Source organism: Hylaeus anthracinus, unplaced genomic scaffold, assembly GCF_026225885.1.
Source record: "Hylaeus anthracinus isolate JK02 unplaced genomic scaffold, UHH_iyHylAnth1.0_haploid 11989, whole genome shotgun sequence".
NCBI classification, from domain to species: Eukaryota; Metazoa; Arthropoda; class Insecta; order Hymenoptera; family Colletidae; genus Hylaeus; species Hylaeus anthracinus.
The window spans coordinates 9,880,230-9,908,137 of NW_026534337.1; the positions used below are offsets into that span (position 1 = coordinate 9,880,230).

Sequence of the window (27,908 nt, forward strand, 5' to 3'; positions counted from 1 at the left end):
ACCGCCGTTACTCGAAGAATAAGAAACTCCCACGGGCATAGGGATATAGAAAACTCGGGTTCCACGCCAGCTGTACGATTTCCAGAGTAAACAGCGGGACGAGAAGAAACGCGGACCGGGTGGAAAGGCGCTTGGTGGAAAGAGAAAGAAACGCGGAGTAAACGCTGCGTTTACCAGAGAGGTAGACGAGGGATGCGGGCAGAGGAGACGACCGTCGGAAAAGAGAAGCATCCTATAGCGAGTACACGCGCTCGTGTTTAGCTGGAAGGGCACAAAGAAGCGCGACCGTGGAACGGAGAAAGAGAAACGAGGCGAAGTAGGATGAGCTGGCGCCACCGAGCTAATTACCGCCTCTGTTTTGTAACCTAAGCGGCTCAGGGCGTATACCTGTGCGCTATATCTCAACTTACGGTACGTTTACCATAACCGAAGGGCATACACGGCGCAGGCAGCAGCGCCCGACGATCCACGCCATTGTACTCCGCGGACTCCATCATCCTCAGCCTCTCGGCCCCCATCCAGCCGAGACACGCTCCTCTCATCCTTGGATCGTGTTCGCAGGAAATCGCGAAATGGATCCCATTTCGCGTATCCCGACGGCCACGGAAGTCGTATCTAAAGGTGCTACGTACGATGTACGGCGTCTAGTCATCTAACCAAGACGCCGATGATGGCTGGAGGGTGTTGCTCTCCCTCTGTTGCTTTTCTCGGGGATATTGTTCCAACGTCAGGGATCGCGATTCTTGCGAAGGATGGGCGAGATAACGCGTGGCTGACTTCTCCGGAGGATCTGGTCACAGAGGTGGATTAATTTCAATTAGAATGCGGAGTAGAAGTTCCAGATTTATTCACGAGGAAAAATACAAATGAATCCTCAAGGTCCCACGACGTCAAATATGGAAGTTCACGAAAAGAGCTATCGCACCGTCTCCAGACAGAACCAATCCAAAGGTGCAAGATGCTTCCAATGGAATCCACGAAACAAACCGAGAATATTTGAAAGCTTGCATAATACAGGACGTTACGTATACAATCGATCGTAATTGGACTCGAATTACAAACTCGAGCGGAGACGCGAATCGCCGCCGTCAACTGATAATAAGGTGGGCGTAACAAGCGCGAGCAGATCAATTTCCCTCGGTTCATTACGGGAGAGCGAATATCGAGGAACCAGCTACGAGTGAGGACGGAGGGGAGGCGAAAGAAAAATGTCCCCGAGTCGCAGGGTCTCGAAGTCGACTCCATAGGTCGCTCGGGCTCTGGAGGGTTAATTGTTACCAGTAATCTCGCGGTCGTTAGGTGATATTTTTTTCTCCTTATTGCGGGATCATAATTGAGGCTCCAGAACGGCGAGAGAGTTTCATTGTCGTTCACGAGAGAACACTCGACGACTTTCCTCCGTCCACCCCCTTCCCCTACCGTGCCACCGTCGTGTAGACGACCAAAACCCGGAGTAATCGATAGTGTGTTCCGCAACAAATTGGTGAGTCTCGCGTTTCCCGAGTTTCCTTCCTTTATCCCGTCGTTCGCCACTCGACGACCACCGCCACTCGAACCTTTCCAGTAAGAAAGAAAATCGGGGATGGGATGGGGGGCGGAGGGGTGGCGACGAAGGCTGGATTGGGTACGCGGTTCAAAAGGTTCCGTGATTTTCGGCGCGATTTCGTATTTCGCGGTTCGCCCTGGTTAATGATCCATGGCCCCAAGGACTCGGCTGAGTGTGGCTGAGAAGGTCCTTGTTCCTTGCCGGGTCCTTCGAGGCCTCGACTTAAAGACTGAAGTGGTACACAATATCGTCGTCGTTGGGGTCAACGACACCCCCGCGGCGCTTTCTTTCTTTCTTCTTTTTTTCCTTCATTTTGTTGCTCGCTCCGTCTCCGTTCGCTTGTCACTCTCGTTCGCTCTCTTTCCTTCTCTTTTGGTGTCTTTTCTCCCCTACCTCGATCCGCGCCCCCATCTCTGTTTCGAGGGACCCTTTCTTCAATTAAAGCCGAAGGAATCGACGCAGAGATGATTGAACATTGTGCGCCACAATGCAGTAGCATGTACAGGTCCGCTCTCCGTGCTCAGCGAGAGTATGTAGTACATAGGAGCAACTGGACCATGATTGACGACGTGATGTCTGCCCTCCCTCTCCCTCATCCAACCCCCTCTTCGGCACCGCTGCTCTTTCGCCGTCCTTTTCTCCCGTTCTGTTCACTTTTTCTCGCCCTCCTGCTCGCGCTTCTTTCGCCTCCTCTCCGTCCGTTCGAGAGGTAGTAATCCTCCACGAGCTGAACATCGCGCCAGAGGCACACAATCCACGAGGTTCCCTCTTTCCGTCTCCTTTCTTCCCTTCTTGCCCTCTACTTTCTTCCTACCCCCCTCGTCCCTCTTTCCAGAAACCCCCCCGTTAATCTCTCGCCGCCTTCTCGCTCCCTCCGTTACCGCCGATCTCCCTCTTTCCGCACTATTTCGATCTGCTACCTCTCGTAATACCAGCTTTACTCGGATCTTCGTTTCGTTTCTACCTCTCCAACGGCCAGAGACACGCTTCCTCCGGGATCCTCGAAACCAGAAAATGTCCCGTTCCTGTGAATTATGCCGGCGAAGGGTATTCAGGGGGAAGATAGCCAACCCTCCGTCGTGCACTGAACTTTCGAATCCAGAACGCGCGGTACTTTGTTGCCGCGTAACTCGCGTCGTACCTCGTCTATCTCCCGACAGATAACAAGTTCGATGGCGAACGCTTTCGAAAAATATTTTACAAATCCAGTGGTCTTGCTCGAAGGAAATGTAGGACGTTTTCTTATCTAAATTTTAACTTAAATAGAGACTGCATAGTCTCGCAAGGCTTCTAATCCATTCGGCGCCATTCTCGTTGCAAAATGTGCGAATAGGAATCGCATTACATAAAATAGTCTAACTTTGGAAACGTGACGTTTTTGGTATTTCTAGACTTAGTGATAAATTCTTATAGCTTTCTTGATGCGTTGAACCGTATCCCTTCATAGGAGACATCCGAGTGCAAAGGGTTGAATTTCCAAAGGACACCAAGAATCTTCCTACAATTTACAAAATAAAATCTAAGATAAATAAGATACCCGAGAAAGGCATAAATAAAACTAAAAACGTAAACAAATTTTCCAATCGCAGAGGAAAGATCGATCGCAGCGACGACGTGTCGTCTCGGTCCCTCCGCCGTTCTGCCCTTGCGGGCCTATCAATTGCGACGCAAGTTCAGCGCGAAAGGGTCAATTCAGGAATAAAGCAGCGGTCATGGCGCGGCTGCGTGGAATGAAATCGCAAGCGTGAAGGCAATTCCTTAGGACGAAGTTGAGGTGAAGGTAGAAACGTGCCTGCTCCGGGTCAACCAACTCAAACGTATGGTTGAGGTGCCCCTCCTACCTCTTGCCGGTTGCTTGCACGTCGTGTGTGCCCTCTCCAATGTCCTCCCACCCTTTCCTACTTCGAGATCGGTGGACTCGTGCCATCGAGGTGCTCGTGTCGCGAGGTTATGCGCCTTCGGTTTTGTTCGAGCCGTTCGACGGGCCACGCGATAGTTCGCTGCACTCGGCTATCTCCTCCTTCCAGGATTTTTCCAGGGCAAACAGTGCCGCGAATCGTCCCAACTTTGATGTCCCACCGATCTTGACGATTTCTTAGATCAGCTTAATTGTTTTAGTTCTGAAGCATGTGAGAATTCGCACACTTCCTGATTTTATAAGTAATTTTACCCTGGAGTGTTTGTTACCTTACTCCGTGACTAATAAACACGTTGACCCTACAGTAGAAAAAAAAAGTCACCTGGTCATCTAATACTGTAATTTCTGTCCTCTTTTTACATATTCTGTTCTCACTCTTGAAGCTAATTTATTTCCTCGATATTCAGATCCAGTTTATGCTCATATCCCGTTCGTCCTCTACTCGTTCAACAGTCGCGTGTCCCGCGAGGTCGAAGACTTTCTTAAAAGTGCGTGGCCAGCCCTTGAACCAGATACTGCTCCACTGCCGTTATCTCGGCTCATTACAGTCCTCCCTGCTGTTTCGTTTAAACGTAACGCGCGTAACGATTATTTTTAAACCGTCTACCTCAGCCACTCCAAAAAAACTACATACTCATTTACTACTCAACAATTAATTCAAGATCAGCCAAAAGTCGATACCAAGACGAATGAAATAATTTTGGTAAAAACCAGAAGCGTGTTTACTTGCTGGGAGTTGTAATGAATATTTCACGTGTTAAAACCTAATAATTAAACCAGCCTTAATTATTCACCGGTGACGCTCTCGTCGGAGTAAACGGTCGCGGTTGTCGCACCGGACGATGATTCACCGAGCGTATGGTCCTCGTTGTTATTGTCACCGCGGCCGTTAATAAATATCCGTTCGAATCGTACGATTAATTGCGACTCATTAAGCGTGGCCGTCCGCGGAGCGAGTCGGTCGTTACTCGTGCGGTTTTTGCAGCCCGCTCTTATTAAAACCGGTGGAAATCGTTATTAGCATCTGTCGCGGTGTTTCAGACCGGTAACGCTTTTGCGCAACGCCAGCGAAAGTGGGTTAAACGCGTATAATTGAGCTAATCTTAATTAACTGGTAGCGAGGTTCCAATACCTCTGCTCGCTAGACGCTCGGCGTATTCGAGCCCCGCCGACCACGACGAACCTCGTGTCGTTCAGCCCGGATCGGTTCTCGGCGTGAGTCATAGACGAATAGAATTTTATTCCACCAGCGCAGGGTGTCCCACGAGCAGCCATTTATTTTCAGAAATTTAATCTAACGAATGCGTCGTCAAACAGACTCGTACAAGTAACTTCTACAGTGAGTCAATGAAGTGTCAGGTATATTGGAAAATAATAGAAATAGAATATATCAAACAACTGTTACCTCTATTCTATTATTTCTATCGATTGTTTACTTTACTATTCCATCGATCAGATAACAATTAAAAAATTCTCCATCCGCAATTGTGACCAATCCTCGCATCCACTTGGCTTCTCCAGTTTTCGCGAATGTCGCAAGCGCGTTCACGAGAAGCGCTCGTCCATACGCAAGGTCAGTAACGCGATTAAATCGGCGTCGATTGCCGGTTAACGATCGCCCTTCTCGATTAAAAACGCGGCTGCGCAACGTCGGCCACGTTCTGCGTCTGATCTAGCCCAGGGATCGTTTGTTGTTTTATGCTAAATACCAGGCGTCCATTAAATCCATCGAGCTCGGTCGAATCGTGTCACGATCCGCTCCGACGGTCGTTGCGTAGCCCTCCCCCCGTGGCCTCCGTGAAAGATCAGGCTGGCATTTACTTTGGTAGCGGCGTTAAGTGTAACATTGTTCGGGAATCGGCGTAATTGAAACGTCGACAGGTAAAAGATTATCCGAGCCGGTGTAATTGGAGAGTGGGTCGAGGAGAACAGAAAGTTCAAACTGGAAGGTTAATGGTACGAAACGTGTTTCCTTTTCCTGCTGTCGAATGGGGGTTGGAATTGTAGGTTAATGGGCTTTGGAAGAATTAGTTTGGCAAGGTTCTGTATTAATTTACTCGTGTTTAATTTTCTTGGAGTCAGAGGCATTTCAATCAAGTTTGGGATATCTCAATGTTGATTTAATCGACAAGCGAGTCGATGCATATTCAAGCCTTGGACCAGGTATTCGGATTGCTACTCTCTCAATATTATGACGATATTTTTTATATGAGAGCAAAATAGACCGAAATAGAGCAACCATTACAGTCAGCCCCGTATATATTCGTACCCTGTATGTCTATTGAAGAAATTCTATTAAATTAAATATTTTGATGTTACCAAATAAATATTCCATAATAAATATGTACGTAAATAAATTTTACATGTGAATGTATCTATAATGAAAAAGTGATTTGGAAACATCAAACCTGCTGTTTACTTTAGACAAACTTCTTTGGTAAACACAGAGGGTGCGAATATTTACAGGACTGTCTGTATCTGAGCCTCGTAGTAGGGAACATACTACTTACTTCGTCAACATTGATTATTTTGTATTTAACATCTCCATCTCTCATATGAATTTCCAAAAAAATTAATGTCTCTATTGTGTGCCCTGAATTCGTTATTTTGTCTGTGCAAAACATTGTATATCTACATAAGAAAAGCACATTATTATTTAGAAGCCTTCTGACTACCCAGAAGCCATAAATTCTGAATAAATTCTGAATAAATTCTGAATAGAAGTCTACGAGGAATAATAGTCGCCAAAGTGTTAAAACTAAAGCCTTCTAACGTTCTCTCCATTTTCTCCGCGCAATTCCTCTCCCAAAAGAGGACATCCATCCCTACCAGCGTCTCCATTTAGACGATTCCTCGCGATCGAGGGGAAACCCGTCCCCAGGCTGTCCCCAAGTGTCTCGCTACCTGGCGCGAGATGATCGAGGTCTCCGGGAGTCACCTTTTACTTTCGTGGCCGTAAGTCGTGTAAGTCGGCGCTAAACAAGTACGACTTGTCCTTCGCGCGGTCAAGTCACGTAGACTTGACCTAGTCTCAAACAGGGTGGGAGACCAGAACCAGAGTTACCGGTGGCTCGAGTGGCCGGTATCGAAAAATTTCAAGGCTCGCGGCCGGCATAATTACGGGCCACCAGCGGCATATCTCGTCGGCGCTGCGGCGGCGCATTTGTTGCAATTTGTCAGGAACGCCCGTTCCCGGTAATTGCCATTAAATCGCGACCAAGATTCGATCTTGCCCGTGTTATTACCGCTGCCCGCTCCGACTGTGACGTGCGCCTATCGGTTTATCGGCGCGCGTGATCGACTCCGGATATCAGATGGCCTGTCCGTCTAGATCGAGGACGATACCGAGGCCTCGTCTAGCCGGCCACTTTTTTCCTCTTTTCTCTCGTAGGCTCTGTCCTACCCCTGGCCGTCTTTCGTGTCTCCTTTCCAATTCGTTTTTGCCCGAAGGAGGGTGATGTAGCGAAGGGATCGACTCGTGGAGTCGTGCATTGAAGACAATTTTCGATGCTCAGAGGATCCGGTTCACGTGTTGGAATATTGTTATCGAAACTGTTGAAATGTGTGATTTCATTGTGATTTCTGTGGGTTTTATATTTGATAAACGAGGCTTTAAACAAGTGGAGGAAGGACACCTTTACTATGCATCCATGGGCTCCAAAAAATTAATTTCAAAGGGTATTTCTCGAGGCTTCGAAAAATGAAGATTCATCCCCCTCTTAATTCCATATTCCCCACAATATATCTCACTATCATAAAAAACTGTAACCTCAGGCACCAGAACTCATTTAGAAGAAAAATTCTCCCCCCATAAGAAATTTCTGAATTCTGATCAAATCGCGATTCTGATCTATCTATTAATAATTTCCTACCTTGAAACTCTTCCTACTTCTTAACTTGTGCCCCTGTGCTTTTTTTTTTATTCGAATTAAAAGCGCCTCCTACGCTCGATTCCATCGCTACCGGCCACGCGTCGCCCGATCGCGCAACAATCGCGTGTTTTTCGAAACGAACTCGTCGAGGGACACGAGCTGAACTCGCTGGTCGCGATTCGCACGCAACGCCCTTTTGACGGCACTCCGTCGTGTAATTCGCCTCTATCTGTCCGTTTTTATCGTGAAAGCGTAAATCCCTCCGAGCGCGGCTCGTTTACGAGAGACCGCGGAGAATTGGCGCAAAACGTTTCGGAGGAAAGGAGCTTACCAGAGGGATTACACGCGGTTTGTCCAATCGATCGACCAATTAGACGCGCTGAATTAGAATGCACGCGGCGATCGCGGGTCGCTATTCGAATTCCATTCCAGCGATTATTTCACGGGAACAATCGAATCGATTGGCGTCGTTTGATTTCGTTTGGCGGACTATTTGTTTGGTTCCGAATGGAGGGGATTCATTCGTCAAAGGTGGATGAATCGTTCGGGAATCGTTAATCTCTCTGCTACTCGGCTTTGGCACGCTTAAAATTTAATTAGTTGCTCTCGTTTCGAGCGACACGAGATATTTCAGGAAAATTCTCTGTCTCTGGACGATTTCTCTAAAATTTACAAACCTCTGGAAAACAGATTTGGCGTTTGAGCGCCACATACTCCTCATTTCTCAACGATGCTCGTCTCAGTCGGACCAACCCCCCGCCGCCTCTGGTGCCACTGACTCGTTCTCCGCTCCGTGGCTCCAGGCAGTGATAAGCGCGTTCCTTCGATTCGTCCTCTGAAAATACCATCAAAGGGAGCAAAGCTCTCCCCGCTCTGGCATAGGGAAAGTCTTATTCAACGGGGCAAAGAAGTCGACGTTTTTCTGCGCGTCTCTGTTTGAAGAACTGGAGGAAATAAAAAGAAAGCTGCGCGTGACTATCGCGTGCATAATGGAAGGGCCGTCATTAAAACTTTCCTGGCGTCGGTATGCGTGCCTGCATGCGATTCTTTCTTTCCACGATTCCTCGTCCCCCCTTTCTGCCTCCACTGTCCTCCCGCGAAGCGATTCACGATGGTTCGCGCGGCAAGTTCTGCGTGCGAGCCGTCGCAGAAGCTCCATGCGGGATTACGTAAGAACCGGAACTCCGTGATCGCGTGAATCGGAGCAAAAACACGTATAAAATTTTCAGCTGGGCCCGTGAACACTTGTCGGGGGCGAGACCAGCGCTCGGTTCCCTTTGGAACATCGCGGAGAACTTTTGGACGATGGGTGCAATCGATGCGTTATCGCGGAGGGTGCTTGCAAGTTGTTGTTCTGGAAACGATAGGAAGAAGTTCGCTAGGAAGCGTAGGGGAATCGCGGATGGTATTTTTACGTGGGATTTGTTGTTGTTCGACTTCCTGGTTCCTGGTCGACAGCTGGAGATAGGTATCAGGACTCGCAATGTATAAATATCGACGATATTCGAACATCAGTTTTGTCGTGCTTGAAATTTTGTTAGTTGCTCTCGTTTTGAGTGATATTTTAGGAATTCCTTTGGTAATAGATTTTGCGTTCTTCAAGTGAAATTGAGGAAAACTGGTACGTTTTTCTTATTTTTCTGTATTTTAACATCGGCTACTTTACTTCATCCACAAAGAAACAAACACAAATACAGTCAGTCCCATAAGTATTCGAACCCTCTGTATCTGTTAGAGAAATTTAGTTAAATTGAATGACAGGTTTGATGTTTGCAAATAAATTCATAAACTTATACATATAGTTTGTTCATGTACAAATATTTATATCGAACCATTTATTTGGAAACATCAAACCTGTCATTTAATTTAAATAAATTTCTCTAATAGATGGAGAGGGTACGAATACTAATGGGACTGACTGTATATCTTTTTTGCAATCTACATACGTTCGTGAATTGCTTCGATCGCGATCCACGACGTACGAGAAACGGAGGCGCAGTTCCACCGCGAGGCTGCACGGAGAGCTCAGGGACGTTATTTGCTCAATCCTTCCACGAAGGATGCGTCTAAGGTTCTTCTAACGCGAGCGTGGAATTTTTAATATTCCGTTCGGATAGCCGCGGCAATAACGTGGACTGTGGATTGAAATAATTGTCACCTCGGCCTTGCCCGAGCTAATGCGATTCCTCGAAAGGCGTGTCGAGCAAACTTTCAAACCCAAGCCACGATAACGCCCGAGCCGCCTCAGATAAGAGACGCGCGATACGGCTTGGCTCGTGGCCAACGAACGAGACGCGGCGTTCCTTGACTCGGGAACGTGTCCATCGAAGTTGTAATCCACTTTGTAAAAGAGCCCCGGCAGACGGTCGTTCCACCGTCTTGCATCTTTCCTGCTCCATTAACTTCCGCGCCCTGCGAGGATCGCGGCATCCGTCGTTCCCAAAAACGGCGCAGCGTTCGCTCGGGAATGTTGCGAGAAATCGTCTATCCTTCGCCCCGAGACCGGGAGTTCTTCCGCTGTGGATCTTGGTCGCTCGAAATCGGAGACGAGAAGCGTCTTAGTGGAGTGATAGACGACGGAAGAAATATTTCATTCTATAATTTAATGCTAGGGTTACAAAGATTTCTTGTATGTGTATGTTTCTTACAAGAACACCGTTTGTTTTATTCTATTTTTTTGTCCACTTTAGACGTCTAGTCTTAGACAAAAATGAATTTAAACACATGCTCGAAGACTGCAAATGATTTCTCCGATTCCTACAAAATTGAAAATAGATCAAAATGACCATGCTCGGTAAAACCTAGCGTTGAACTTTTCTCCGATGAATGCGAAGTCATTTGCTCTTACATAATTAAGACTTTTCCTACAAATGTTAACGACAAATTTCCTACCTGTTGGAATACTTAATATAGTTCAATCTTTTATTTTTTTACAAAAATAAATGCACTGAGAATATATGTACTTGCAATGTATATGTACATCTGTCACTACAGAAGAACGGAAGAGAAAATTTAGAATATGCCCTGCCCTCTCAAGTGCCATTCAAGACCCTCCATATAATTTTCTAGAGCCTAAACAGATGCGCGAAGACTGCAGTGTATACTGCTAGAAATTCTCCTATATTTTTCTTATAACGTTCGTCAGTTAGTGTTGAACAGCTCCTCGTCGAGAAAAGATCTCAACTCATTCGTGAGATATACTAATAATTTTGAAACTTTTAATTAGTAAATTTAGTATTTTATTATATCGTTATAGCCCATTTACAGTACTCGCGGTCCCAAACCCTGACGGAATCAACCTACCCCTAAGTTTCGGCCCAAATACATTCGGTACTCCTTCCCTCTCCCTGTCACAACATCCCCCCTCTGAACCGCGAAGCACCAAGTCACTCCCAGAGCCGCAAACCTTCTTATTGCATCCAAAATCTCTGTCGAACGTTGTCGCAGTCCCGCGTGCAATCTTCGTCCCGTTCCCTGGAAACGTGACGACGGTGAATATAAGATAGAAGGTTGCCCGAGGAGACGGGGAACGGAGGGATCAGGTACGGTAGCGGTCGTAGCGCATCGGTGACTACTAGCCTCGCAGGACGTGCGCGGATTTATGAACGGGGCGCTGGCTGGCACCGTTCCAGGATCCAGAGTTAGCATTTATCCCCGTTGCTCCTCTGCTTTTCACGAGGCGCAATCGAGTATGTATGGGGTTGCAGGGCTTCCGAGGAGAGGGCCTCCGCGTATTACCCTACAGAGCGCTAAATTATGCGCGAGAGGGCTTTTTACTAGCGCGGAAATCGCCGTCTGAAGGCAACGGCAAGCGTCCTCCGGAAGACTCTGGAGCACGGAGAACTTTCCCTCGGCCGAAGGGGTTGGAGGACGGGGAAACTCGTGGGACGGGCGGACGAGCGTCGCGGGAATGGTTTATCGTCGATGATCGATCGCGCTAAAAGCGTCGAAAGGGTTACAATTCGACGGAATAATTCAGAGCGAGCTGTAAACGAGGCCTTCGCGAAGCTGTTAACTCGAGGAGCCGTCCTGGTTTTATTGGAGTCGTGTCTTTTCCGGGGCTGGGAAAGGATCGTTTTATTTACAACTGAACGTGTCGAAGTGACGGTTCCGATGCAAATGGAAACATCGTGGCCTGGGAAATTCGTGTCGTCCTAGTGGCTGAAACATGCGAGGGATTCTGTGCTGGGTTGATCGAAGCCAACAGAGAGATGTCAGTATGCTCGTATGTCTTTCGATTAACGCGTTTATAACCGATTGGGTGCCACTGGTACATTCGGTTGGAGTAATTTTGTTTGTAACGCGAAGGGCATGAGGATTCAGATTGGTGACGTGTACCTTATCAATCACTTGAGCGCTCTCTTCGGAGGTATTCTTCGCAGCTGCCAATGATAGATCTACTCGTTTTACGACGCGCCGCTGAACGATCGAGTGTGTTGATCTATTAGGAACTATAGACGTAATTTATTTTACGATGAGTCGTATGTACCTCGAGTTACAGCGTGGTGTGCCAGAGTTGTACTGCCGTTTAACACATCACGCGAGTGAAATCAGATATAATATTTTAATAGACGCTGGATAAAGGTTATAAAATTTCGTTTTATCGGTACCCGTGTTACAAGAGACGTACAAATCGTAATTAAAGCATATTATTACATATAAACATGTAGAACACGAAGGTTTAACCGTGTCTGATTACTTTAGCAATCCATTAAGCATTACTTTGCGCAGTGGGTATCTAAACAATTGCTGCGGTAATTATAGTGCTTGTCAATAATCAGATAAAAATGTCTATAATAGAAATGATTGCCGTTCGGGTTTCGGACAGCTGTAATAAAGTTCTATCCGCAAACGATCCCGTCGACCATCGACGGTGTCTTTCATTGTCGCGCAAAGATCACGGTCGCCTTCCTCGCTACTTCGCGCGACCGCGTTATAAATAAAATAGTCGTTTGTTTAGATAAGGACTCGGTAACAGGAATATTTATCGCGTGGATATTCATAGCAGGCTTGAATCATCAACCGCTGGAAGCGGCAGTAGCTAAACAAATAAAGAAAGCAATGAAAATCTGTTGTTTACATAAACCTGAAGACGCCGGGGCAATGGGATGTCCTCGTGATCTCGAAACAGGTCGTCTGTCCCATGGATCTTCCTGTAACACTCTTCGTTGGATGTATACCGCGATGCTTCGAAGAAGACCACGCTCCAAGTGATCAGAATATAAACAACCCAACGTTTTACTCGTGGTTGCTTCAATTTCAAAATAAATTAATTAGATTATTTTTGGATCGATTGCTAACGCGATTTCTGTAAAAATGAACAACTACAATGTCCTTCATTCGTGTAAAATATTTCGTGGGCGCGTTAAACAGATTTCGAGGACATTTTTGGTATTTCGTGGTGCGTGAAGAACCGATCGGTAGCGAACGTCCCGAAGAAGATACACGGGTGTCGTTAACGATCGAGTCGCGTGTAAACTCGTTGAAGCACCGAATCATCGGTGGCACGTACGAACGTCCAATTAAAAGCGGCGGCCCGAACGGTCCCGCAATAAAACGAGCCGAGTAAATAAGAAATAATAAAGACGGCCTCGGGAGCGGAGACGGCTTAAGAATACGGTAGCCGAGCTAAGTTATATTTGATGCGTTGATAATTTGTTTCGAGAGGGAAAGAGAGCTAGAGGGACGAGAGGAGAGACGAGGAGAGACCCTCTTCCTCGTCCATCCACCTCGACTGGCTCCTTTCCACCGCTCCGATCCTCCTCGTGTTCGCTCTGTTCCACCAACGTGTTACCAACGGGCCTGTCAGGTCTACCATTTATTTTCCAACTCGAGGGCCGAGAAAGTGAATCTTTCTTCAGCTTCCAGAGACTCCCGTGTCGCGGGGAATGAATCTGAAAATTACGGAAAACGCACAAGTCACGGGCGCGCCATTCGAGCCTCGCTCGAACTTGGTAAACGTTAATGGAAAAGTGGAAGATCCTGGCAGAGGGTTTCGAAGGGGGAGAATTTAATCCTTCCTGGACGAAACTTACACTTTCGACTTTCGACAGGACGAAACTGAGCTGTCCTAGCGTTGTTAGGCTCCTTAATCTCCTAGGCTGTACGATTCATGATACGGGATTTCGTGATTAAGTATAGAATGAAAATCGAAAGGACTTAAAATAATTATTGTAGGAGCCTAAACGAAAAGTAAGGCGCGGAGATTCGAACCAATGATCCTCGGATCCACAGTCGACCGCTTTATTCTTGACTACGGGGGCACGGATATTACATTATTAGCCCTTTGCAATCGAAGCCACTTTGTTGCAGCATGTGCTCAGAGCACAAAAAGCATGTAATTTATCGTAATGCTACTTTAATTTATTTGTTTCGTGTTACTTGAATGGAAACCTCCAAGTTGTACGCCTTAGAAAATGTGCTTCAAAGAATTTATCTTCTCTAATCTGTACCTAAGTTCTCTAGACTTTCGACATCCCCTCAGAGGCGAAACCCGAGTCCAAAGGGTTAGTCTTGGTAATTTTATGTCTGAGTTTTCTTCATGACGACGAAGTTCTCGTTTGGTGACCATGCAAGAAATCGAAGGTTACGGGAATTTCCATCGCCAGATTCGGTAGCACCGACGCCGAGAGGCGTATCCAACGAGATCTGGTTGCATGGAGCGATTATCTACGGAGGATGGACCGCGGCGTATCGACTTCGACGAGGCCGGTTTGAGACGATCAGGCCCCAACTCCAAGAGAGTCGCGAGTTCGCAGGAACTTCTAATCTCTCTTGGAAATCACTCGCTCGTCCGAGGATCATCCGTGCCCGACGCGAGACGACTCGTCCTGAAATAGGATGTCGACTCTGACCTCTGCCGCAAACTGTCGCGAATTGAAGACCCGACTTTCGTCCTTCTGCAACATTTTAGACGTTGAAATCCTAGCTTCACGTTACACAAATACCTAGCTTTCATCTTTCTCTTTTAGGAGCGTGAAGAATGTTTTCCTGTGTATTTAAAAAAGGGAACGCAATTTTTTAATAAAATTGTAGCGTTTACTCCTGAGACACAATTTTTGTTAAGGAATCGGGGGTGGACAAAACGTATCCTTTTAGGGAAAGCTTTGTTTATGCTAGGAAATATTTGTTACGCCTTCTCGAAGGATGGATTCCAAATATTTATTCGTGTACTATATAAATCAGACATTTAATTTCTCGTAACTGCAACCAGTAAGCCACTCAACACAAACACAATTTGTTTAGGAGTGACAGAAATTTTCGAAGCAAGAATCTCAGCCTTCGTGCAGGACATTTGTCAATACAAATGTTATCTTAAATACGTATTCGAGATCTTAAGCCAACAGAGAATACCCGTATAACTCTACCACTGTTTAGAACAAGATAAACCAGGAATTCAAACAGTACCTGGACTTCCTCGACCCGCCTGTGTCGAGGCGTGTCCGAGCCTACAGCCGAGGCTAAAGATAGTCATTTTGAGCGGTTCCCGTACAGTAAACCGCTAGTTGTCAGGATCTGGTAAACAACACAATTTCAGTCACATGTCTGCTACATCCATCTTCGCGATTCTCTCATTCTGAAATTCGCCTTTAAATTCGATGTTGAGTGATAGCTGTTAACTGTTCTTTTTCGAGGAACAAAAAGAATCTTGTTCAAAATCCACGAAATTATTCATAGGTGGCAGTTATGGGACTGTGGTGTGTGGTAGAAATGGTCCAAGATATAAAGATTTTTCATAAGATTCAAAATAGTTGAGATTCTATGTATATTTCGATTAATTAACACTGAGAAGGACCTTTATTTTAGTGACTCTATATTTATTCATCTAGTAATGTGTTGAACCCTGAAGAGGGCCGCTTACACTGATAGCCAAAACATACAGCACACCACAAATTAAACAAGATTTGAATCTTATTTTCCATAAGATTCAAAAAAGTTAAGATTCTATATTTCGATCATTCCCTTTGGCTCAAGACTGTGGAGGACCTTCGCTTTAGTGACTCTATATTTATTCATCTCGTAACGTATTGTAACCCTGAAGAGGACCGCTTACACTGATACCCAAAACATACAGCACACCACAAACTAAACAACCCCCCAATTGTGAAATCGCTATAGAACCAACGCCTCGAAAAATATAGATCAAGGGTCCCCAAAGCCAAAGCCCCGTTCGTCGTCCTCCCACTTGGAGCGGGCCCAGAAAACGGCGTACGAGGGATCAGGAAATCCAGCTGTCCGTTGTCCGGCACCTTCGGGTCGATGGGTGTGTAACCTCGGCAGTAAGCGCGGTTTGATGATCGCGCGTAACCCTGTCGCTCGTGCAAAAGAGGCTCGAGGAGCGAGGGAGCGAGCGACAGGCAGGAGGATCGCGAGCGGAGGACGGAAGATGGTGTTCCATCCACGGTGTTCCCTGTCCCGACGATACGCCAGGGCCCCGTTTGGTGTTGGAGTCGGTGTCCCGGGCTGGTGTTGGTGTCGACGAGCCGCGTGGGTAACCGGTTTGGCGGGTCCTGCAGTTGCAGCGCACGCACGTGCACGTATCGGGCCCCACGCACACAACAGTCCCAACACGCACACACCTGCGGCCGTGTGTCCAGCGGCAGAGGATCCTCCGACTCCGACCGAACGTATTATACACCCGAGATACTGGTCTAAATATAGCATCGCATTTACATACGAGTCCTAAAGACCAGGGCTGGATTAATGTGTAGGCGAAACGGACAGTCGCGTCCTCTTTCTCTCCTCTGCGCCCTCCCCTCGACGGACCCCCTGACAATTCGACCGATTTTCTTCCTGGGGCGACAGGTAACTCTGCTAGGAGGTAGATAACGCGGGCTCTAGGTCGCTAGACTCGAGGGGACTCGTCCAAGTCGCGTATCGGGGCCCTTTTCCAGTTTGGGGACTCTTTTTATCTCTCGAAGGGGAGCGAGTTGTCTGACTGACGTTGTGGCGTCTGTCACGGATTACCTCGCGCCGAGAGGACGATATTTCGACAGGCCTTCGATGGGTGTATCCATGGATCAGGATTTTTAATTTTTAATTTTGAGATGGATAGAACGTGGAGACCTTGAGTACTCCACTATCTTCTTAGGTCGATAGCGGAAAATTTTATAATAAGACTAGGACTTTGTAAAATATTCTCGAGTTAACTGAAGCCTACGTCGTGCTCTAGTTAGAGAACCATGGTCCTTTGTAACATCCATCTTAATTACACTTGACAAGAACTTCAACAACCCCTTTCCTGAACCACTGTATAAAAGATCCTATATCACCTTTCAGACGAACAATAACACTGAATAATATCGAGTTCTACGATCCAACCTCGATATGCCGTTTTCCAAACCATCCGAACCACCTCCAACATCGAACTTCGATGTATCCAGTATCTCGAGACGCTCCGACAGCCTTGAAGAGGCCTGTAGGAGGTTCTGGGTCAAGTTTTTAGCCGTAGCGGCGCGGTCGTCCGCTCGCCGTGGGTTACAGTACATCATTACGTCGGTTCGTCCATGATGTTGGTATTTTTACGCGAAAATCGTGCGAGTCATCGAACCCCGGCGCACGAGGCAACCTTGAAACTTTCGTCACCGGGGGGCACGTCCTCTTAATACCTGACGTAACCGCACGAACTGCACAAGAGAGCGAAAGAGCGGCGAGAGGACCGGCGTGGGTGCAAGGTACGCGCACATGCACGCTCACGCATTTGTGCGTACTCGAGCGATATTTATGGCTCGAGCGACACGCGGATGGAAACGAATGCCCAGGATTCTCGGATGCTCCTCGATAATCGTCCGGCTGGCGAGTCCATCCGCGGGGAAAACGCTCGCTGGGATTCTCCGCGTTTCTTACGATCTTTTTTCCACTGGAAAATATTCCAACGAATGCTTCCTCGGTCGTCTTCGACTTTGCAAGAGAAGCGGACATTCTAGAAAATAATTAGAATGGCATTTGAGTGGGTCGATCTGTCCCTCAGATTTTTTATATATTGTGATGTACGAAGGCTTTGGTAGTCGTTTAGGATTGTTGATTGTCAAGATAGTTCGGAATTGGAGCGATGCTCCGTTTTGTGGTTAACTCTTTCAGACTTGAATTATGTTTTTTTTCTAGTAATTCAATTTTTAGGCCTAAGTTGGACTATAATTAGTATGGAAAAAATGAAAATAAATCCTAATACTGTATTATTTGTGTCTTCAGTTGTGGACGCCAGTCTGAATGGGTAAAGATGTATAAGAATAGTCGAAAAGAATCAGAGTCAATTATTTAAATAGTGCATTCAAATTCACCCCTGATAACTTAAACCGCGTGAAAGATATTTTCTTTTACCTTTAGAACAAACTTGAAGACCGAGGGTACGAAGCGTGTATCGAGTGCACGTGGGAGGTTGTAAAATGAGTCTCACGAATAAGAACACTTGCTCCGAAACTGGTCTTTATTAATCACTCCTCGCGCAGTCCCTTTCTTCCGCTCTTATTTCTCCCTGTCGCTCTACTCTCACGCAATCTGGTTTTGTTGTCACACCTGCTGTCCTGCTACCTCTCTCCCTCCAGTCTCGCATACTCGTTCTTTGCCAGTCTGCTTCTCAAATCCTAGACTCCTGTCGTCGTCGCTCCACCACGCTTTCTTGTGGCTTCGGCAGAAATTTTTTTCACAAACGGCACACCCCGTGTGTTTTGTGTCCAGACTGGTCTTACGCATCGTTTAGGTGAATATATTATATAAAGGGAGAGGTAACTATGTCGTTTCTCTGGATAATTTACGTTTTGTCTAATTCTCTGCGGTTAAAAGAACGGCAGGAATGGGAGAAATTCTTGTGTAGATAAAAGTATCAAATTATGAATAAGAGATTAATTTTTTTATATAGATCCTAGTCGATAAAAAATGTTCATTTGAATTTAAAATTGACTATGTATCGTCTGAAATACATTAAGCATACATTACGTAGTAAAATAAAAATGACCGTCGTACCAAGAAAAATTTACTATGTCTTGATCATGCGTCGTACGCAATTGAAAGGGTTAAGGGTAAATAGAACGGTCCTTTGAATCCGAATGGCTCCGTTATTACACTCTGGCACCGCGACAAATGAATTTTCATTATAATAATATATCGATTACCATTCCGCGCGCAATCACACGCGGTTAATACCAGCGATGTTTCGTTTTATTGAATTCCTAGCTTTTACGACTGTCGCAAAAAATTATTCTGATTGCCAAGAATTAATAACTGAAGAAAATTGTACAGTCGCGTCTGTCGAAAGGCTAAGCGAACGTTAGCTTTAAACTGTATTCGAGTTGGACACAAAAATCGAGATCCATGGCCTCGCGTGACCTTCGTCCATGCTTACAAGCCCGACGACCCACTTACTTTTTATCTCCCACCGCTTTTTGCATTGTCACCAAGAGAAGGACGACCAGTATGGGATACGACCAATCCGCCCTTTTGAAACCGGGTCCCTAAACTGAAAGCTTCTCTAAACGCATAACCTCTCCTGCATGTAACACCCATACGTACGTGCTTCTCTAAACATTCCAACAAAGTGGTGCTTTCACCGTTTCCGTGAAATCTTCACGTTATCTCTCCGCGTAGCGAAATGTAAGCAAAGACGTGAAGCGAAGAGGGTTAAAAAAAAAAAAAAACGTGGCACGTCGACGTCGTCTCTCGACGGAGCGAGCCTAGATAGCGGTCGATGTCAGCTCGTCTCCGCGCCGAGTGATAAGTCGTCAGCTGGCCGCGGAGTTCGACGTACTCAGGCGCACGTGTTCCCGCGTACTCGCGGCACGTGGAAACTGCCAGGCCCACCAACTGCCCGTTACCATTATTTACTATTATTTACTATTTGTCGCGGACAGTCGCGGCTTGGCGCGCGGCCGCGCGATAATTGGACGACTCGAGCGAGAAATCGGTGACCGCCTCGAGACCACGAATATGCGCCGGCCGCAACCAGCTCCGTAATGGAACCGACGGACTGACTTTTCGAAATTACGAGCCCATTCAGCCTCTCCCGGCCCTTTTTCTACGCGTAATCGAGTCCAACGTTCCACGGGACGTTTGTTGCGGTCGCCACGCTAGAAAACGAGGACTTTTCTGTGAAATAGGAGAGCTCGATATGATATTTACAATTAGCCTCGCGGACGGCGCGTCTCTTCGCAGAAAGTCAGCTTCAAAGCTGTGATTAGTAATTGGACGCACTTTTTCGCCCTTCTTTGTCGCTCCGTGTCCCTTTCGCTGTATCCTTCTCTCTTTTCCACTCGTCGCGAAACGTTACACGCAATTTACTCGAATTTACGATACCCGCGCGAGGGGCGTTGCGTAAGCGCGCACGCGGAAGAGGCGAGTCGCGCAGAGAGCGCGTAATTTTCAATGAAATAAGGTACCGACGATCGCGCCGCGAATGTTAAAAGATCGTTAGAACCTCGAGGACGGGCATCGCCATTCCGCGTCATCCTTTAACTGGATACAAATTTTCTAATAATGAATAAAAGATAAAATTCTTCGCCGTTACTCGCCGGAATAGAAATGGGAGGTACGATTTTTGTATGGGACACTTCGAAGTACAAACATTCTCAAATATTATAATTAACCTGGGAAATCAAAATAATTCGCGGCATTCACTTCGAAGCGACCAGACTGGCTCCAATTGAAGCAAACGAAGTTACTACGAATTATTCATGAGTCTGAAGCTCACCTAATCGATCGAGGTATCTTCATGAATAAAATCTTGTACGTTGGTGTTATTTGTCACGCACATTATTCGATTAAAACGTTTTCCATCTCCGATCGATGCGCTCCGGGCGATTAGACAGTGGTATCGAATCAATTTCCAAGGGATTTTTTCGTCAAACCAGGAACGTGACCGATAACTCGCGCCGCACAGTTTCGCGGATATTAATACGTTCGCGAAGCGAGATACGCCTCGATAAACTAGTTCCCGTTAGAGATGACTGGCGCTATTACATCCGGGGACTTTTATCGCCGCGCTTTATAGAATCGCGGCGTAATTATTTCCGTGTACCTGGTCGCGGAACGCGAACTTGTCTCCATGACTAAAACTCTTGGCAGTGCGAAAACAATAATATAGCGTTCTATTTTGTACCAGATTGGATTTCCAAGGAAACATTCACTTAAATTTTTCAATTCCGGACGGAGTTAACCCCTTGGTCAATGAAATTAAATCTCTGTATAATTAGTACAGATTATACTAATTGATTATAGTACGCTAAGCTGGAATAGCCGAGGCATTAAATGTGCTCCGTAAGAGCGAGTCATTTTACAATTAAAAATATATCGTTTCCTGCTCTGAGTATTCCTCTAAAATAAACCTGTCAAAATCATGTCGATTCCGGGACCAAACCATTGTTCAACATCGGTGACGCGCGACGATTAAACTGTATTTTCTGCACACGGTGGCAGGTTTAATTTCTCCGGCCGTTTATAAATTTGTTCCATCCCTTTGAAGTGCAAATTTCGAACAACAAGCCCGAATAAATTGACCGACAGCGTTCGATACCGAGTAACGCGGCGCGCACCGGTCTCGTACACGCCGAATCTGTGTTAAGTAATTGCTATCTCGACGTATGAATTGCTTTCCATTTCCACGAGAAAGGATCGTTCAATCCGCCTCTCGAATCTCTCAGGAGCGAAGTGAAATCGTCTCGTCGAGGAATCGAGAGACGCTCGATGACAATTCGATTTGGAGCGAGTCTTCCCATGTTTCGTAAACTCGACACAGTCGAGAGAAGTCGAGAGAAGAGAGAGAGAGAGAGAGAGGAGAGAGAGAGTGAGAGAGAGAGGGAGAGAGAGAGAGAAAGGGAGTAGGACGAGAGCCACGCGACAGATCGAACTGCGAGACAGCGAAGCGAAGCGATAGGCGAGGCCAGTGGCCTGCGTGCGTTCAGCAAATGCATTCGATTCCGTCGTTATTGTCCGAGTTTACCGCAATAAGTTTCCAGGATAATCTGCGCGTGGATGGAGCTGCTAGGAGAGCCCAGGGAGGTAGCAAGAGCGGATAATGACAGGCCATGACTCGTTAGGTGCCCGTAGACCACGAACAAAAAAGCCTACGACCGAACGAACCGAGCCAACCCAACCACCGATCAGCCCGACGAATGGACAGAGAGGATAAAAAGAAAAACCAGGGCGCACCTGTGCACTAGCAGTAACACTTTACTGCCTCGATGATGTAAACGTGAACGTAAATGAGAATAAGTGGCCGGACTTAAGAAAATTGCATAGTACACTGTTGACCGTGCGCTGTGGCCGCGCTCGCTCGCTCGTTCGCTCGCGCTCCACTGACCGTTGCAGTGGATGACGTTACGCGCGGATCGATTGTTTTTGTTATCACCGGATCGACGCCCCTAGATCTCCATCTGTTCGTTTACAGCGAGTTAACGTAATCTAGCATACATTACAGATATTCTCACGATTCGAGAGACAAACGTTCCGACGCATGTCACTTGCTGCCGTTTCTTCGCTAAATCTTTGTTGTCCACGACAGAGTTTCATAAAATTTGAGTTTGACACGGAGAACGAAGCTTGTTTTATGGTAGAACGAAAGCAATCCACGCTGCAAGAAGAATTCTTGATTCTAGGATAGAAATCGTAAAGTTGGGTGAGCAGCGCGCGCGGGACTGCTCTGGCATTTTTGATTAATCTTTAATAAAGTACCATTCGTTCGCGCAATTAACCTCTAACCCTTTGTACACCATGTTCCCGTTAGCGTAAGTTGTACGATTTTATTATAGCTCGTAACCGTTATTTATAACCCATTTAAAGAAGAAATTAAATATATATTTTTCACAGCCACGGTGAATGCTTTATTCAAATGAAATTCGTGGATACGCGTTCCTTCGCTAGGAGATATAATTCCTGTTTATTAAATAATCTCCCTTAGCAAGAATACTCGGAAAAGTATGACTTCCGCGAGGGTGTCAAAGGTCGAATTATTAAATAGAATGGTGACTTCTTTTCGCGTTTCGAATTCCCGCTCGTCTGCACCTCGTTCCGTTTGTCATTTTGTCATTAATCGCATCGGGAGAGTGTTTTCTCATCCCGTGATTTGCAGCTTTTAATTTCGCCGTGCTTATTAAAATGTCGTAGTAAAGTTTCGTCGAAGCAACAGTCGATTAAGTTCCTTTACGACTAGCGGCGTAATTTCATTTTCCCTACGAAGGTTTTCCGTCTCTATTTACTCGGTAAATTGAACGTCGAAACTCTCTAATTAATGCCATTTCGCTCGCTAATTTATTTAGCAAATTGGACGTTGAAACTCCGTGAAGCTATGCATATCATTCAGTGGTCTACAAACTATTGCGCAATTTCTCGCATCGGTATGGATGCAGGTGAACATTAATATTTATTGTTTACCTTTTCGAATATTCATCTTTTCTCAGACGAGAAGAATACAAATCGGTGTATTCTTATGAAAAATGGCAGAAACATTCGTCAAAGTATCCGCTCACAACGTAACACAATGTACACATTAAATGTTTAAGTATCTAGTGTCGTCAGAAAAGAAAAAGCAGTCATTGGACATCTTTTCTGGCCTAGATATCCTTTCCAAATCAATAAAAATTTCCCAGAAACCAACCGAAAGTTTCAGCTCGGCAATTACAGAGCTCGAAAGCCACCGAGGGACAAAACACGAACCGTTTAAAAGGCAACGGTGCATGGCACGCTGCTCCGTATCTCACCTCCTCCGAATGGTCCTACGACGAAACGTCAAGAGGCAGCCTCGAGTCGTCCTCCAGGTCCCCGAAGATGCTATCGTGGCGGGACGTTATTGCCGCTTTTCATGGTCCCTCCGTAGAAGGGGGAGGGGCCTCGTGCGTCGGTCGGGGAGGTTAAACGAATAAAGGTGCGCGTGTATGACACGCAGGATACGCAAGTGCACGCGTGTATACGCGGCGAGCGTACGTACGACGAGAGAGGGCATAAACATGGCCCATTATATACACGTAAAAGCGGCATCGTCGTCGTCGTCGTTGCTCTCTCGCTCTTACGGCTCTGCTCGTGTGCGAGAGGTGAAGTTCATTGCCTCCTCGTATGCGTTGCACCGCTTGGCCACCGCTGCATCTTTGCGCACACCGCTTTCGCGAGCGAGTGCGTGCACCGTTTCTTAGCTGTGAGCGTCTCTTAACCTCCCCTCTCTGGCGCATATGTGTCGCTCGTAAATACACCAGTCACGTGCTGCCTGAAGACGTCAAAATGTGGGACGTAACTCAACCCAGGGGACACCGATGCGCGACAACTCCCACGCGATCGGGATCCTTCGGCGATCGATGCACCGCGCCGAGCTGGAAATTCGTCTTCGGTTGATCGGTTCGTTACGAAGGTCTATTCAGGGAACGGAGCGGTGATGTTTCTTTCAGCTGTGCTTTGGGAAACGCGTGAATCTTTTGTGGGGGAAAGGAAGCTTCGCTGACGAGGCAACGAACGCGTCGACTCGAGCCGTCAAATGGAGTAAGAAAATCCACCTACCGAGAAAATAAAAGATTCATACGCGACGAGGAGTTTTCCCTGTCTATCGCTCTCGTCGCTGAAAGAATATATCCAGTGCCCTATCAAAAATGAATAGAGCCGAGAGGGTCGTTATTTACACGGGGCAGGCGGTGCCGCTAATTGCCGCGCGAATCCCTTAACAAGGAGAAAGAAGATGATAAATACCGTGGGGCTGTGATAAAAGTAATTTCGCTTCCGTGCTCGGCGCAGGGTGGTTTCGGGGGTGAAATTAAAATCGAGATCAGCGCGAGATGCCGCTTTTTCCCCCGGTGTGGAAAAATCACGGGCGAAAAACGACAGAGCCGCCCGCGGAGCAGCCGACGAGAGGGGGTGAAGAGGGCTGAAGAACCAGGGGATGAAACGAGGCCGGGAGGGGGTAGGAAGGTCGGGTTAAAAAACACGGAAACGGATAGGAGAGCAACGGCATACGGGGACAAGAAGAAAACGTCGGCCAGGTAAAAGCGAGAGAGTGCAATTACCCACTGGCAGCGGAAAACAAACTAAAGGGAAATAGAGGCAACCGGCGAGGGAGACAGGGGGCGAGTGGGTACAGTGCCAGCAGGGGGGAGGGAGTGAGGTTACCGTGGAGAAGCAGAGAATAAGAGAAATGCCGTGACGCGTATGCTTCACCGAGTCAGCGCGGAAAAGAGGGAAACCGAAGGCAACGGGGAACGGAGAGGCTGGCGGGGGACTTTCATTCGCGAGACCGAGAGGGAAAGAGGCGCGTGAAACTGGCGGAAGAGAGACGGTAGACACGACGGAGAGAAGGAGACCCAGAGATTACCATATAATGGTGCCCTCAGGGCGCATAAGCTGCGCCACAGCGTTATTTCTTCGTCCCTTTTCAACGAACGGTGGCAACGGTACGCAGCCATACGATCGACCTCTCCCTCTCGTCCGCGGACCCCTCGTCGTTCCTCTCCGCGTCGCCCTCGCCCAACGGTCCCCAGGAGAACTTGTTGCGAGCCAAGCATTGCGTCAAGTCAGTCAAACGTAATCCACCTACTTACGCGACCCCTACCCCCTTTCTCGGATATCATTTTCTGCGTAGGCCATCGGAAAGCACGAGCACGCGCGGAGGTGCGCGCGCCTCGTTTGCACTGGCGCTCGCTCGGTTGCGTCAGATTACGTCGACGTTTGTCGCGCTTTGGAAACGATACTGTGGACGTTGACGTGCGATTAAAATGGATGAATGAGGCTTTTGATGATTTTTTTTTTTTAAATATTTTTGGAGCTACGGTACGATCTCCTGCTTAATTGGTAGGTTCTGCGGTGGTGTCCACCGAGTCGAGACAGGTCTTCGGATCGTTCGATTTATAAACTCTTTATAATGCATTTTTTGTTTTATTCAGCATTTACGGAACTCTTCTGACGAAGCTGTTACCGGGAACATTCGATCCATTTACTTATCAGACGAACTGTGTATACACTATGTTTTTTATCTCGTTACATTAAGAGGGGATAAAGGTCCCCCGCCCACCCTTGAGCAACGAAATCGGATCGGTTTGTTTTTCTCCAGGCTTCTCGACGGGAAATGCATTGAATTTTATAAAGAAACTGTAGATCGAGATAGCAGGTGGAGGGGGGGGGGGCGGGTGAAGGAGAAGGAAAGTACACCAAGCATGTTGATGGGCTTAGCAAGAGTGCCATAAAGAGCGTCAGCACAGTAGACGGTGTAGGAAATTTCAATTAGTCGACGTAGACAATAATTTCGATTCTTTCTTTCCTCTCAAATGAAATAAAAATATTTTTCAAAGTGCATCATGTTTGCAATAAATCTTGAAACAGTACATTTCGCAAACGGGTATTACGAATCTCGTTTAAATCGTAAACTCCATCCCAGAGCTCACCACTTCCAATTCTTTCAAATACTTCACTCTCTAATCATTCCTTATCGATTTACTCTACTCGTTACTTCGTTTCGGTTTACAGTTCCAAAACACACAGCGGCTACAAAATTGCATACGAATCAGAGGAGCAACTTTTCGAAGAAACATTCTAATTTTCCTCCGAGCGCAATTGCTCGCAAAATGCCCGCACGGTGAAACTGACTGAAAAAGAAAAAAGCGCAGAGAGAGAAAGGTAACGGGGACCAGCGCCTGGGCAGTTTAGGCTTATCAAACGCAGTTAAGCCCGCGTGTTACATAAATTCAACAATACCAGCGGTCAACGAGTAACGATAAAATTTAAGAAACGGCATTGTGCGCCGAGACGCAGCCGCGTAGAAAGGAGTCGTTAAAGGCCGCTCAACCAGTTGAATTGGCGGCTCAATGTGGCGCGTGCTACCAACACACACCGCCTCGCGTACGCTACGTACGGCCGGTGCTCTCTTATTATATTATGCATTATTATCTACTTATCGGGCTATTGTCCGTATTGACTTCATTGGATCCGATTCTGGTTGAGGGCAGAGCCTCTCTTCGGCAACAATTGAACGCGATGCGCCCGATCAAACTCGTCCCCGCTAGGAAAACACGTCGTTTTCTATGGCTTCTTCCGACCAGAAGTAACCATCACTCTGTTTACGTACATATTTCGAGGAAAGATTAAAATGTAAAACGTCTATCTTTGAGTTGCTTCATATTTTACCTTCGTTCCTAGTTTCAAGGAAATGGCTTCGAATTTTATTTTTGTCTTCGTATTCTTACCCAATGCATAGATTGTCGAGTACCTTCTACGTGTATATAATTCAACACTCTCCTTAAATGCACAAATTTCTGTACGATAAATGGACAGTAACATGATCCGGGATATCTCGATGAGACAATGCTAATGCAACGATCAAACTTCTTTTATTATTACCGTTTCTGTTGTAAAACTGTTACCATCGTATTTCTGACATTTTTCCGATTAAAATGAGACCAAACACGACGTAATTCGCAACATATTTACTACATATTGTCTCAGCGAAATAATCCCGTTGTTGGTCGCCGTTTTCGCACGTCGTTCCGTCCTCTTCTTCATTCGTTGTCCTTATCTACGCACGAAGTTTGTTGGCAAAACATTAGAAGATACAGTAACGACTGAATGGAGGCATGCAAAATCGGAGACCCAAAACGTTGCACTCGAGGTTTTTATGTGTTTACACTTGACACGAGTCGAGCGTCGAACGTAGAAAAGGACAGATAGTGAAAGGAGAAAGAGATCCGAGAAAAAAAAAAAACACTGGACAGAAGCGTATCAATCGGCGAGGATCATATTACACCGGTGGTCGGAGCTACCCGGCCAAAACTACGGGCGAAAGAAATATGAATGGGCTGGAAGCAGGGGGGTGGGTATCTGAGAGACATACAAGGTGTCCCAGCCTAAGCAATACAGAGCTCCAACTCCAAAACTATCGGCCGAATGCAAAGTTTCAAATATGGAAATTGCATGGTAAAATGGGACGCATGTTTCAGCGAGAAGGAATTTTTGTTAACTTTGTTATTTAACGAGATATGATGGTCAAGTTTCGTTTCTCAAATGGAACTATATATATATATTTTTTTTTTTATACCATGCGATAGTACTTTTCAAGACGAATTCATTAAGCTTGAATGTATTTACCCGATTTTTATTAGTTTTCAAGATAGAACGCTTAAAAGTTTGCTAATTTTTAAGGAGAAAACTCGGTTCGGTCCCATTGATGCAGTAAGCACCATGCGGTTCTTGAAATCGATACGGTGGGTCTCGTTTGGGATTCTAGGCTCAACGAAGGAAAATGGGAAGAATCCTAATATTCTGGACCTCAACAAAAAAAAATACCGCACAGTACGTACCTACATGCTATCTTGAAAACTTATCAGAGTAAAATAGCGCGACGATTTCGGAACCTCTATCTAAATTAAACAATGAAATCATATTTTACGTCGGAAGTGCCATCACCATAAAGTGTTTCCCATTCGTCATTCGTTCGAGTAAAATCTTGCCTATCGCCGCCGTCTCGTGGAGCTCTGCCAACAGCTATTATCTATTATCCGTTAGCGAGGCAGCGCCGACTTTTAGCGTGATCTGATAGGGCGGTTTCTCTGTCCTGCAGCCTCCTTCTCTCCCCGTCTTTGCCTCCTCAACTTGTTTATCTTCGCCTCTTTGTTTCTCG

General features: G+C 46.5%; 2 protein-coding genes across 2 annotated transcripts in view; one reads left to right on the forward strand and one right to left on the reverse strand.

The window, feature by feature from the left end:
* LOC128887947 (uncharacterized) overlaps positions 1–27,908 on the forward strand; it is a 478,906-nt gene that overhangs the window by 335,174 nt on the left and 115,824 nt on the right. The gene's annotated exons all lie outside the window — the stretch shown is intronic.
* On the reverse strand, positions 418–27,691 carry LOC128887715 (uncharacterized). Its single transcript, XM_054143916.1, is given in 5 exon segments — positions 418–531; positions 533–624; positions 1,777–1,836; positions 26,187–26,248; positions 27,678–27,691. Coding segments are annotated over 5 exon segments (342 nt in total).